General features: G+C 38.0%; 1 protein-coding gene across 1 annotated transcript in view; it reads right to left on the bottom strand.

The window, feature by feature from the left end:
- The window catches only part of LOC107727264 (neuron-specific protein family member 2-like), a 29,227-nt gene that overhangs the window by 9,936 nt on the left and 3,769 nt on the right, over nucleotides 1–15,522 (bottom strand). Inside the window, exon 3 of the mRNA XM_016537073.1 lies at nucleotides 14,327–14,446. Coding sequence (XP_016392559.1) covers nucleotides 14,327–14,446 — 120 coding nt within the window. The remainder of the gene's footprint in view (nucleotides 1–14,326; nucleotides 14,447–15,522) is intronic.

Below are 15,522 nucleotides of genomic sequence, written 5' to 3' on the forward strand. Positions count from 1 at the left end.
TATATATATATATATATATATATACATATATATATACAGTATATATACAGTGTACAAGTATACCCAGGCCTTTACACTCCTGCTGCTCAACTTTCATATTTATCAGTTAAAAATTCATATTTTTTATGGAAGAGACAGATCTGGAACATGTTTTTATTGCACCCACATAATTTCATGCTGTGGCCATGTCATGCTGAATGAACAAATCTGTCTACTCTTGGACACCACAAATTTTACTTTTTTCTCAAGTCAACCTTACTACCAGGTACCTCTGGTCATTAAGGTCCACCATATTGGGTGAACTATCCCTTCACGAAACATATTTATTTAATTAATATTATATAATTTCCAAGTACAGTTCTGTTTTGAGGGAACTGCGATACTGTGTACGGATGATGCACATGATCTGTGACAAGTTTGCAGCGAAGAAGCTCCATTCCCACTTGGCCCTCTTCTTAAGAGATAGTGGTCAAACATCTGCACCCCACATATTAAGACCCTGCGTCTGCAGAGGCAGCATGACGGCTTCAATCATGGGAATCACATGGTGCTGGCTGCACACGATCAAGAGCTAGATGTATTGGGAGTGGATGACACTGAAAAGATCAGCGAGTTTGCTTCCTTTGTCAGCCCTGCATATGAGGAGGTTAGGAATTGCACCACGTCCAGGCTGAGTTTAGCTTGGTCGTGTGAGAAACAGCAAGTCGCTCACGGCACACTCAATGGGCGAATCCTCATGGGTCATAACTGCCCCTCCAGTGAGCCATTCCGCTCTTCCCAAACCTTTACACCAAGGTTTCAAGGTCATGGATGAACCTGTATTCAGCTCACATAATGACTCCATAACGTTCAAATTATTTGAATGTGGAAGGACTAGGGCTGGGTCTCGAGTTTGATACTTTTTAGGCACTGACTGAATTGCCTCGATACCCTCGAGTATCAAAAAATGTCTTGTCATTCGGTACCAAATTTCGATACCTAAGGGGTTAATCTCGTCAAAGTCAGTGAGCCAGCTTTTACTCAAAACTCACTTTAAACCACCACCGAGTGTTTGTAATAACCTCCGATTGTGATCTAATGAGGGTTTTGGTCATATAATGTTGCAGAAATATGTTATTTGTAGCCTTTTATTTCAAGCTAATCGCTACACCTGCTTAGCATGTCTCATTTAAACACCCAGTATTGATATGAAAACAGGCAGAATCTCATGAACATCAAATACAAATCATATACTGTCATAATCATCGTTTTAATCATACACTAGATTTAATTATATCGCATGGAATTGATCTTACTGATATAGATATCGTACCTCAAAGTGATGATGTTACTGACCATTTCCTGGTATCGTGCATGCTGCGTATTACTGATATTAACTATATGGCTCCGCGTTATCGTCCGGGCAGAACTATTGTTCCAGCCACCAAAGACAGATTCACAAATAACCTGCCTGATTTATCTCAACTGCTCTGTGTACCCATAAGTACACATGAACTAGACGAAATGACTAGCAACATGGGCACTATCTTCTCTAATACATTAGAAGCTGTTGCCCCCATCAAATTGGATTTGTATCGTGAAAAGCGCTGTACAAATAAACTTGAAAAAATTGAATAATCGCGTGTTTATTAGCTTCAGGTTTCATCCATAATGTTTTACTGGAAGTGTAATGCACACTTGTCATCGGAGACAGGGTGGGTTATGAACGTGTAATATGATTTGACAGATGAGCAGCAAATGAGCTTCCTCTGAGTCAGAACAGTGATCGCGGAAGAGAAACCACAGGCAGACAGGAAGCACAGGAAGCAGCTAATGCTCATCAGATCACGTAATTCAGTGGAAAGTGAATAGAAATGATGATTCCGTCTAAGCTATGCCATTTTAAAGCAAAAACGCACTAGTGTAAACATAGCCTATAGGGACATTAGTCCTGAGGACTTCATCAGTAAAGAGAGGGCTTGTCTGTCTCCTGAAAAAGCGGACATGCTCATTGTTTTGAAGAACTGCTGAATGATTTAAAGATCTTAAGCATGCATCAGTGATCCTCACATACTGACTTAAAAATGTTCATTTTGCACTTAAAACGATTGCACGATTTGAACTTTATTAAATCTATTTGCACTGATTTATTGTGGTGGTTACATTTTGTTCCTTTGTGCAGTGGCTCAGGAGATGAGTCTGAGTCTGTAAAAACCTCAACAAACTGAAAAAAAAAGTTTTATGAGGTAATGTGTAATGTAAGTTTTTTTTAGTTAATTTATAATGTCATTTTGTTATAATGGATTTCATAAAATTGGTATCGAAAAAAGTATTGTTCAGGAACCGGTATCAAAGTCAAGGTATCGGTATCGGTATCTGTATCTGTATCGATACCAACATTTTTTGAACGATACCCAGCCCTAGGAGGGACTGTGTGTGCAGGGATACGCAAGGATGCCTCGGGTGGAAGAGATACTTGCAAACTATCTTTCTCCTGGAGAGGTGTCCTCTCTGAAGGCTCCAGTCTTGCCTTCCAAACCGTCTCAGGTCACCTTGCGGCTGGTGTGCAAGGCGTATGTCTCCTGAGGCTGTTGCTGAGCTGTGCCGGACCACAGATTTAAAGGGCACCTATTATGCCCCTTTTTTCAAGATGCAATGTAAGTCTCAGGTGTCTCCAGAATGTGTATGAAGTTTTAGCTCAATATACCCCACAGATCAATTATTATATCATTTTGAAAATGCCTATTTTGAGTGGAAGCAAAAACATGCTGTTTTCGTGCCTGTATCTTTAAATGCAAATGAGCTGCTGCTCCCCGCCCCCTTTTCCAGAATAGGGCTGTGCCTTTACAGCTCGTGCCTCAAATACTCTACACTGTATCTCATTAAATGTTTCTTGGTAGTGTTGTGTCATTTAAGCGTTCCACTTCTCATCAGCCACCCCCTCTATCCTATTGAGAGATGTTGGTGTCACTATGTTGGCACGCTTTCTAAAGGTTCACGAGGAATGGGACAGTTGATACAATATAAGTGGATTCTATTGCTTTAGGCGTTTCACCTTATCAACTGTAGCCCCCTCCAGTGCAGGAGGTGATAATGCAGCATAGACACGCTTCCTTGGTGAACATGGTCAGTGAACCAGACACACTAGTCGGACATCACGAAGACTATGTCCTGGGGAACAGAGATATTGTACAAGGCTATTGTATAGATCACATAGAGTGTGTCCTTATGGCTGAATGCTTAGTACTCAACTCTGGCCCTAGTTCTGTAGCATGTATGTCTGTGCATGATCTTCACAGCTTGGTGGAGCAGGCATTTTGTCAGCATGGTGTAGCAGGCATCAGTGTTCCCATAGCGTCGATACCATGATGCAGCGTTGAAGTTCATTCGAAAGGGAACGTCTGAGGGTTATGTATATAATCTGGTTCCCTGAAATGGGAATGAGATGCTGTGTCACTTTTGCCATGCTTCAGGCATGCCGACACATCACCTTCAGACAATAAAGTCATGCAGGCACCCTTTTATATGCACATGTGACATCACAGAATTGCTGTTTGGCCGTAGAGTTTGGTGTGTTTCTACATGTGCATCAGACAACGGTCACTCTTGAACATGTTCCCATAGCTCAGGGGTGGCCAATGTCGATCCTGGAAAGCCACAGTCCTGCAGAGTTTTGCTCCAACCTTGATTAAAACTCACCTGCCTGTAGCTTTCTAGTAATCCTTAGACCTTGATTGGCTTGTTCATGTGTGATTTATTAGGGTTGGAGCTGAACTCTGCAGGACTGTGGCTCTCCAGGACCGACGTTGGCCACCCCTGTCATAGCGTCAACACCATGATGCAGTGTCTCATTCCCATCTCAAGGAACCGGGTTATATACATAGCCCAAAGACATTTTTAAATATACTTTTAAAATTTGGAGTACACTACAAGTGCACATTCAATACAATTAAGGACACTTCTTTTTCACAAGGGGATATAACCTATGAATCCTGTAAAATGCATTCACCTTTTCTGACCTTATAGCGACACTAACTCTCAACTCATTGGAAATATGTGCCTGTGGCGATGTTTCTGCAACATGGATATTGCATACCTTACTGCGCAATTCACGGCAGTTTCAAAGTGAAATGTCCAGTGAGTGGCGTTAAAATGCACTTTCAATATGTGACCATGGCCAAAATCTAAAGACTAAAGACTTATGCAAGACGATGCCACTTGTTCCCCAATGTCAATGCAGTTTAGTAAAAATAAAATTATCTTGTCATTTTTTTTTTTTTGCAATCAATATAAAAGGAATCTGTCTTAGCATCCCTGTGCTTTCATTATGAGGATTCTGGGATACTATACTAGTGGTTCAATGAGACTGCCTTGTTCCTGGCATTGTCCTGCTGCCTCCGCAACTGCAACAATTGCCTACAAACACAGCCAGACCACTTTCCACTCCATATGTGTGAGCAGCCCATCCGTCACAGTTTCCTCAGGGGTTCTGAGATTCTCAGTTTCATCAACTCTTGCCGCATAACAATGGCTCTCACAAAGCAGTGTGATGCTAGTCAATAAGTAAATCAATGCATCCCTGAGCTTCAGATGGCGGAAGACTCATTTTCCCAGAGCAACTCTGTTATGAGATGTGTGCCAAGACTAACCACAGAGCATTAAAAAAGATATCCAGCTTTTATTTTTATTAGATAAATAATACCTCAGACATCTGTTTTCCAAATTACCCTCTCCCCCCGCCCAGAATTTTTGAGTGTCTAAGATTAACTGAGAAAAAGAGCACAGACATTTTGAGAAAAATAACAGTTGTGGGAATTTTAATCTTAAACTTCATCTGTTCCTAAGCACTTACTACAGACACACAGTGGCGAAACAGGGTGAGGAGAGGCTGGGGAAAATCACAGTGACGCATTAGACGTCAAGGGAACAGAAAAGACTAGGGTGTTTATTTAGTATTTGTGAAGTGTCAATGCCAGTCTGTCCCCTCAGAAGAAAATATGGCCTCGCTCTGCTCATTGCCTAAGGCAGCATCTTAAGGACATACCTGATGAGAATGTTGTTCCATAAGTTAGACAGCAGATAGCTTGTTTTAGAAATGTAAAGGAAAAATCGCATGTCCTTCACAGAGAAGGCAAGCCAGAATGTCAGTGCATAAATTAAATTCAAGATGGCAGATAGGTAAAGAGTTCTATTATATTCAATTCAAAAAGGTATCAATAAAAACTGATCTATGTGATTAAAAATTGATTATTATATGCAATATTTTTGTGTGCATTATCTATCTATCTATCTATCTATCTATCTATCTCTGTCTCACTATCAGTGTTGGGAGTAACGCGTTACAAAAGTAACAACATTACAGTAGTATATTATTTTTTCCTGTAATGCAGTAATATAACGCATTACTAATAAAATTTGGCAAGGCAAGTTTATTTATATAGCACATTTCATACACAATGGTAATTCAAAGTGCTTTACATAAACGAAAAGAAAATAATAATAATAGAAAAAATAATCACAACAATAAAACAAGGAATTTAAAAACTTTGAAAATGATTTAAAAATTGATTGATTAGGTTTAAAATGAATTTAAAACAGTTAAAAATAGGAAATGATTATGTATAAAATGCAGTGCAATCAGTTCGGACGTAGCACAGTGCTCATTCAATAAATGCACAGCTAAACAGAAGACGTGATAAAACAGAAATAGAGAAAACTACAGGCACACTGGGAGTAAAGCGTTACAAAAGTAACAACATTACAGTAGTATATTACTTTTTCCTGTAACGCAGTAATATAACGCATTACTAATCAAATTTGGGTAATATTATACTTGTTACAATCTCGGTAACGCACGTTACAACAACATATTTTAGCTCAAAATTAAGTGGTGAATTTACCAACACCTCAAAACAGCACCAGAGAAAAAACTCCCCGGGTAAAATAGTTTGTCTATTTCCTGCTCCTGGAATTCCATGGTTGAGATGACTGCAGAGACGGATTCTATCTGTGACACGGACACACTCCCGTTATTTTCAATTCAGCAGAGAAAATGACAAGGCGGCATAGTCAAGTGCAATCTATGTGCGACAACGAACTCTCAACATCGAGAAATAGCATGAGTAACTGAAGAAACACCGGGACTAGTGCCACAAACACTAACCGCGAGAGCTTCAGGGTCGGAGGAGAGAAAGAATGCGGCGGACGAGCGCGGACAAGCAACAGAAATGAAGTTTAACTAAAATAACAAAAGCTGTTTTTTATTCAATTATAGTCTATATATAAAAAGAATGAATAAGCAAAATATATTTGACTTAAATAATTAACAGATTAACAAAACGAAAGGAAAAGACTGAGTATATGCTGCTGAGTTTGGTTCATTTTTGTGTGGCGCAGCGCTCTACAAACAAGTTTGCAGAAAGGAAACCGAAATGACAGAAAGCGCATCCTAAAATAAAAGTCAACACATTGCAGTTTCGACTGATCTGTATGATCAAAAATTATGGAGTATTTTCCGCTGTTCGATCTCAAAGGCGCCTCACGCACACACAATACAGCATTGCAAATGTTGCAGCCTGTTCATTATCAGAATAATATACAGCCAACCAAACATATAGATACACTCGTTAATTAAAATAGTCCGTAGTACAATCCGCGTTAAGTACAAAGCCTGGTTTACATAATAAATAATAATTTACCAATCAAATACATCGCGAATATGGAAACATTTGGATCCGTGCCGAATGAGAGAGGTAGGCTGTGTGAGAACTAACGCGTTTGCTTTTAGTTTCGCGTTAAATTAATTTGTTTTGACTTGTTTAGCAACTTATATCTTTCATTCGTTTTGTTCTGAATACCTTTAAATTTAAAGGATTTGTTGTGGAGTGAGGAGAACTAAAATAGCCTATAGGCTAGCTGTTGTGTTTATTGTTTGTACATTAGGGCTTATAACATTCCGCTTTATTTACCGCTATAATTTCTGAATGTAATTGCGGTTTGTTCTTGAAAGTGAAAGTAATTTAAAAGTAACTCAAATGTAGTGTAACGCATTACAATTCAGAGACAGTAATATTGTAATGCAACTAATATATATATATATATATATATATATATATATACACACACACACTTCTTTTGCTTTATTATAGTATCTCGCCGTTAGCCTAGCAACATGCTAACAGCAAACTCTATTGGTATCGAGTCAAGGCACGCTATTTGTGTGGCACATGGGGTTTCTGTCTATGTAGAACATTCCAAATCTGTCAAAGTTGCAATTTAGTACATTTAACTTTAAATGTAATATTGAATAACACAATAAAATTCAAGTTAAATCAAGTACTTCACATGTATGTTAACACTACTTATTTAAAGCATGACAAAAGATTATTTACATTATTACAAAGTGCACTTTTTGTGAAACAATCATGACAATTTACCTTCTTTATGTACACTTAAGTGGCCTTTTATTTCATTAATATTATATAATCTGCAATCACAGTTTTTTTACAGTTAGCATGCAATACAATTAAGCATACATTTTTTCACAAGGTATAAAACCTATGAATCCTGTAAAACACATTCACCATTTCTGACATTATAGTGATGCTAGCTCTATAGTGGCTGACCAGATCAATGCAATTATTTCTCATTTACTAGAATATAATTAAAAATAGTTTGCCTTGACCAATTAGGAGGAGCAAAGGGGCGGGGCAAGTGTTGTAAAACTGTTTACAAGTGGTTGACCAATATATTTATGCAGATTAATTCACATATTTTAATTTATCTTAATAAATAATTTATTAAATGATAAAATATTTTAATATTTTCCTATTTTTTCCCAAATCAAAAACATGCTTTGGTCCATGAAGCTAATTGTCCAATCTAATTATGGCCTAATTACCCTGAATATTAAATATTCATAACAAATGTTCTTGAATAAGCCAAAACAATCTTGGCAACTATTAACACAGAAACACCGTTTGGCAATGTGGCTCTCTACACGGCTAGAAATCCCTTTCCATTTCATGAAAGGAGAAGTGACACAAATGAAAGAATTCTCCTCAGGGGTAGGACAGAAATGTCATGTTCAGCTCCAATTACTGTATCTTAATGTGAGCCAATTAGGCTGGGTCTCTTGGAGATACCCAAATTGAAGGGGACAAAAGAACAATCTAAAAGACAAACACTATTTAATCGGAGAATCCATCAGAATGTTTAAGGCAAAAGAAAAGAGAGCTGCTGAGAAAAAAATCCATTTTGAAGTACTCTTTTATCTTAGAATTCTAAAGACATTTTTGGTTTAACTGTAACAGAGGAAACAGCTCTAAGAAATATTAAAAAAGGCAAAAATCTCATAGTATTTGGTCTTTCAGAGTATCAACTAAGCACTGATTTTCATTTTGGTTGTACCAAAGAGAGCTTATCGTGGCTGGGTGAAAGAAGGAATGTTATGGCAATTGTTCATTCTTTAGAGTAAACTTGAGGTAATATTGACAGTCATAATGTGGAATGAACACTTGATACGGTATGTATATGTATATGCATATCATATCATTCATATACACTACTGTTCAAAGTTACAATTATGTTAATATACTACTCTAAAAGCAGCTCTGGCTATAAAATGGTTTCAGCAAGAGATTTTTCCATGTTTTACTTTATAAACGGAATATGACTGAAAATGCTGAATCCTGAGCCAGCTTCACTAGGTTTTCAACTTGAAGCAAGACATCCAAATCTATTTATGATTAGGGGTTTAGCAAATGACTGTTCGATATGTACCTCAGTTTTAAAGTCATGGTTCAATTTGCTTTCAATAGAGCAGAGAGAACACAAAAAGAAAAAAATTATGCCCTGTGCATCTTTTTTAACTTATTTTTTTTTAACAGGGAAGTTGTATCTGTCAGTAGTACTACAGTGTTAATCTAACTTCCTCTCAAGTGTAGTCTACTTGCGATGTGCTAACTGCTTCTCAGATCCACCATAGAGCTAGAAGGCTTCTGTAGGGGGTAATCAACAATATGGCAGAATAACAAGACTGCCTCTCCAGGGCCGTGTATCTTACACCAGTGAGCCTGTGGGCATTTTGGCCATTAGCCCTGCTAACAGTGTGCGCTGAAAGACAGAGAAAGAGAGAGGAAATTTGCAGTAGGGAGAGCTGCTCTACACTACTAATTGATCCCCAAGCACCCTATAGGTGCATAGGTAAGAGGCTTTTGCTCAAGAGAGGCAACAGTGTCATAGAATAACGTGAACTCATTTTGCTGTGTAGTCAGATACAGTGAAATGCATGTTTTGCCATTCTGCTGGAAATTTACCAGCATTGGCAAATTTTCTGGACATGTCCTGTAAAGTTGTATCATAACGAAAAAGAAATGAAGGCTCTCAAAATGTATGATGTCATATGGCTTCAAAGAATATAGTGTATTTTTTAATCAAAACTTCCTTTTGATTTTAGAGTGAAATATGACAAGGACATTTTCTTGACTGTTTCGGCAAGATTCACTCTTTCGTCTATTAATTAACTAAGTAATAATGTCTGGTATTCAAATGCATCTTTTATCTGGGTAAACAGGCACATACAGGAAGTGTGTAACTCAAGAGAAAGTGATTAGCATTTTGTATCAGATCACACTATAGCGTGGACACAATCCAGAATCATTAGTCATAGCTCTGTGCGAGCTCACAGTGTGTTAACATTATGCTGAACTTGCTCAACTGGTGAGTAAAACTCTGTTGCTGAAGTGTAATGTGCGGGTGCGTGCGTGTGTGTGTGTGTGTGTGTGTGTGTTCTGGTATATATGGTTTATGAGGATGTGTATAATGTGTATAATGACATGCAGGTACTACAGCATAAAAATGGTTTATGAGGACGCTGCCTGTGTCCCCATAAACCAAAAGGCTTAAAAACATACTAAATGGTGTTTTATGAAATTAAAAAATTGCCAGTAGTTTTCTGTGAGGGGTAGGCAAAATGGCAAAATCAGCCATTGCAAAAAGTGGTAGTACATTTAATTATTTCCATGTCTAGAACAACAAAATATATATTATAACAAAACAGATGTCAATGAAATTAATAAGTAATAAAAAATGCATTTATTTTATTATATATATATTATATTGACAGGCACGTAGACACTGAAACAGCTTATATTTAACAATAAAAAAATGTAAATGCTCTAATTTAAAAATTCAGTTTTGCTGAATTCCTATTGGGTGGGAAATCTTGCTCAACCTTAACCACACCTCTGACACCAGGCACCATGGGCCAAAAAAAAAATGTCCTACAGCTTTCATGCAAAACAATACACTGCCAACTGTCAAAAATGGGTTATTCTAAAAACCTGACAATGCAATACAAAACTGAGTTTAGATTTAAAACAATCAGATATTTCTACAGTTTACATCACAATATGCACACACTGAAAAATCCATCAGCACCCAGAAAGAGATGTTTGCATGCCAAGCGTAATGGACAAAACTCTCTGTGTGCCAATCAGTTTTTGGTGTAGACATTTATAACCTTCTTGAAGTCTTAAGTCTGTAACCGTTAAAAAAAATAAATTAAAAAAGGCATATGTTAACTTGCACAATGCCGAGTTACTAGGCCAAGCATGTAAACGTGCTAACTGTCTACGTCAATAAGTGTGTGATATTTCTTTCTGCAAAGCTATAGACAAAAGAGATGAATGTGATTCTCCAGCAGTGGTGGAAGGTGAGATTAATCAGGGTTCAAACAGAGGAAAAGCCATCTGGTGTCATAAATCATCTCTGTCGTTGTGAACAGAGAAAAGTTGCTTCCCGCAGGAGTTCAAATACACTGTCGCATTTTAACGTGACAAATGACTCCAGTAAATTGCCTAAGCTTTTCATTCAACTCTAACGATGTCTCTGACTTCACAGAATATGACAATGGCACATACAAGATATGTGTGATGTAATACTGGCCATTTTATGACATATACTGGTTGAAGCAGAGAATTCTAGACAGAGTGTCCAAAATCAATATGGGTTTTTCAATGATAGAATCTTAAATGGATTGTTCACCCAAAAATGTAAATTATGTCGCCATTACTCACCCTCATGTCAATCCATTGTATGGATATTCTGTGTAAGAAAAAAAAGCAAAAATTTGAAGAACCTTTCAGTTGTTAAGAATACTTTTATACTACTTGCATGTCCTTTTTGAAGCCTGAAACTTTTGGGCCTCATTGACTGTTACTGTTAAAAAAAAAAAAGTTAAAAAAAGGAACACATGAAAGCAAGTTCCATGACAGGATTTTAATTTTTGTAAATCAAATATTTAGTAACATTCTACATATTTTTTGGTTGGCAGTGTAGTGGAGACAACATGTAAAAACCGGGGGCTTAGTGTTTCCAGCTTGCCTTTGTAGACTATAATCACCATCACTCCACACGATCAATCACTCTGACAGTGACTGCCCTCTGCGTTTCCCGGGGTCGCTGCTTGACAACATATGGTTTTGCCCAAGCAAACGATTTGTCAAATTCAATGAATGGCCATCATCCGTAGGGGGACGATACAAGCAATTCAGCATAACTGAGCATAGCATGGTCTCCTGAATTCAGGGTGGGTGACAATCGTCTCTGTCTCCTGGCACTCCCACATGATTGGGTACTTTATTTTGTCATCGAACGAACGGCCAGTGACAATTTACTGCATGACTAGGGAGAATGGATTGGCAGCGTTATACAAAAGTGGACTGTGTGCCCTCAAATGCATCTCTCTGCATGGCGGTCTCCTTTCTGTCAATGACAGGATGAGTTACGCTGCACCAACAAAGGCATTTCAGCTTGAACGCTTGCAGAATTTCACATAAAAAAAGTTCTTTAAAGGGACAGAAGACATTTGCTAAATGTTCTTTAAGGAAAGTACTGATTTGAATAAATATTCCAGTAAATATTTCCTTGTTGCACATGTACTACCATGGCATTATTGGAGTACCATGGTACATAAATATGGTAATCAACTGGCTTCACACTAACCAAAAGGTAACAAAAATTACCATGGTATTACCATGGACTTTTGGGTATGTATTATGGTAACAGTAGTATTATTTGAATTATCTTGGAGTACCATGCAAATTTCATGGATATGAAAATTTTCACACTAGCCAAAATAAAAACTGCCATGATATTACCATGTTTTTTGGACATAGCATCATGGCATTACAACGTAAATCTGACTAGCTGCCTCCAGTGAAGCAGTCTTTCACCCTCTTTTTTATTTCTTGTTCCCTCCCATTTTCTCTCTGGAGATGGTAAAATGGTAGGCTAAACAAGAGCCGAAGGGCCTAGGCAGTGCAGTGTTGGTGTGCCAGGGTGTGAGTGGTCCTTCAAGCGAACACGTCTGCCGCTCACCCAACGCCTCTCCTTCATTCTTATTCTGCTGCTCTCCCAGAGATGCCAAGACTGACGGGGCAGCATTTCAGCTCAATGTCCTCTATTTTTTCTATCCTCTTTTCCCGTCCCTCATGTCTGTTGTCGGCTTGACATCCACTCAGCTATGGGATGTGTGTCTGAACTGAGGATTGTGCAGCCACGTCTAAGGATTAGCTGGGTATCTGTTTTGCACTGTGCATGAGAATTTGTGTGTCTTTGTGTGTGCATACACTCTCCATTAAGAAGCTTTATTATTTTCAGGCAGATTATTAATTGGTTTGCAGCACTGCCTGAAGGTTCTGCAGTATGGAGCCAGATCGGCCTCAAAAATAATACATTTATAAAACAAAATTCATAAATGCACAGCACAATTTACATTAGGGTTTGTATTCCTGGAGTTTGACAAGTTATCTTTTCTAAGAATGTGTGTGCTAGTCTGTAACATCAGTCTTTTAAAAGCTTATTGAGCACAAATGTAAAAATATAAATGTAAATATAAATGTAAATGTAAAAGCAATCCATTTCGGTAACAACGTTTCTGATTTTGCAACCAATGCTACATGGACATGGAAAAATAATATTAACCAGCAAGATTTTGTTGCTAGCTTGTGTTCGTGGTTGTTATCATGTTGCAATTCAGTTGTTAGGAGTTTAGGTAGTTGCCTATTGCCCCAAGCCAAAAGAGCCCACCAAATTCAGAAAAAAAAGTTTGGTTCCCTCTTTGAATATAATGGATCTAAGGTATTTTTGGCAGTTTTATTGTGTTAAAATGTTAAACTCATGTTCACCAGGTTAAAATCTGTAAGTATTCTTACTGATTTCTAAGTAAGTCTTAAAAAAAATTAAATACCTAGAATTAGGGATTACACTTAGCAAGCTCTACAAACAACTATCACAGCCTATTCTCACGATCCACTGAAATCCTACTGGATATAATCAAGCCCTGTCCAAACTTTTTTTCCCACTGAATACTCTTTTCTGCTATGTAACACAGATATAATATAAGATTAGTAGTTATGCCATTATTTTTGAACAACAATAAAATACATACTAATGTGTTTAGTAAATATGTGACACTTAGTATAGTTGGGAAATCAGAGCCAAACTCATCCTTTCCCCCACATTTTCTCTGCCAAACCTCCCAGCCAACTACACTAATATCAAACAGAAATCATAAGACCTCCTCCCTGTCTTAATACCACATGTATTTTAACATGATATGTTAATATGTTCCACTTGGCTGCATAAGACACCAAGAGACCACAACTCTCTTTTGTTTTGAACATTTAATGAGGGGGAACATTCCTTCTTTACTTGCTGGTGGAGCTACAGCAGGGAATAGGATAAAAATCCAACTGCGAGGCTTCACACAGCAGAGATAACCATGCAGTTAGCTTTCTGTACTCCGAATGACTCGTTCTAGACAACAACCTCAAAAAGAGTTTCCTACAACATGCTCTTACAAGAACACTCCGATATGTTTCCTTCAGTACCTCAAAAAATAACAAACAGAAAGTTAAAGGATGATCTCAGACTAGAACATCTAGATTGTGTCTGTGGAAAATATTCGGTGTATGTCAAAGTTAATGTTTTCATAGTGCCTTGTGGTTCCGAGGCAGCTGACAGGTTCATTCAGAGTCATTTAAGAAGGAAGTCAATCAACGAAACATTTCTTAGACCAGCATGAATATCCATGCTGTTATGGGCTCTTTTTTGAACTGTTTTTACTGGTGAATCCGGTTTTCCAGTGAATCCCATTCTGGGGACCAACACCCATAACATTTGCAGACCAGCCATTATGTTTCTTCCGCAAGTGAATGGACAGCAAAGCCACCAAAGCCAATTTAAATACTGACAGAGCTGAGGGCAAACATATCATTGTACACCGATTGTTCAACATTCAATTTCTTTCTATGAATTCACACCAAAGGAAGTCCAGCCATACCTTCAGCCTTTCAGACACTCCATCAGTCACACTGATGGTGAACTCCTCCACATTTGGAACCTTCATCTTGGCCTTGTTCTTCTGTTCTGTCTGATACTCAGTTCGTGTCTTCACCACCACCTGCAAAGACAGTGTTTCTCCATCAAAACAATAGTTTGACTTAAAGGGATAGTTCACCCAAAAATGAAAATTCTGTCATTAATTACTCACTCTCATGTCGTTCCAAACCCGTAAGACCTTCGTCCATCTTTGGAACACAAATTAAGATATTTTTGATGAAATGTGAGAGCTCTCAGACCCTGCATAGACAGCAACGCAACTGTAATGTCCCCAGGTCCAAAAACTTAGTAAGGACATCGGTAAAACAGTCCATGTGACATCAGTGGCTCAACTTCAGTTTTGCAAAGCTACGAAAATACTTTTTGAGGGAAAGAAAACAAAAAAAAACATAATTTATTCAACAATTCTTCTCCACCGAGTTATGTCTTCCGCCATTTTAGAGTATCACAACACATACGCACGCTTTCCCCTAAGCATAAACAATGCTGATTACATCGATTACGCTCTTGGGTACTCTCCAAAATAGCGGAAGACGTAACTCGGGGGAGAAGAATTGTTAAATAAATTGTTATTTTTGTTTTCTTTGCGCTTAAAAAGCATTCTCGTAGCTTCGCAAAACTGAAGTTGAGCCACTGATGTCACATGGACTGTTTTACCGATGTCCTTACTACGTTTCTGTACCTGGGAACATTACAGTTGCGTTGCTGTCTATGCAGGGTCTGAGAGCTCTCACATTTCATCAAAAATATCTTAATTTGTGTTCCGAAGATGAACGAAGGTCTTACGGGTTTGGAACGACATGAGGGTGAGTAATTAATGACAGAATTTTCATTTTGGGGTGAACTAACCCTTTAATGTAAACAGTAAATTCCCTGAGGGTTTGATAACTGTACCATAAAGCCAGTAACTTCCAAACGATAATGACCATAATTATGTTAGGCCTTCCTCATGATAAAACTTCATGCTGGTTCTTAAAATTGCTCAAAATCACTGATCTCACAGACACTCTGAGATAACCAGGACTTCCAGTAACGTTGTCATAATTGGCCTTACCAAAATCAAAGCATATTCCCACAACAGCACTCAGTTCTGGCAAATCAGACTGGGTAAATCACATTGCATGCCAGATGTTAAAA

Source organism: Sinocyclocheilus rhinocerous, unplaced genomic scaffold, assembly GCF_001515625.1.
Source record: "Sinocyclocheilus rhinocerous isolate Xijiao unplaced genomic scaffold, SAMN03320098_v1.1 scaffold95, whole genome shotgun sequence".
In the NCBI taxonomy this organism is placed as follows: Eukaryota; Metazoa; Chordata; class Actinopteri; order Cypriniformes; family Cyprinidae; genus Sinocyclocheilus; species Sinocyclocheilus rhinocerous.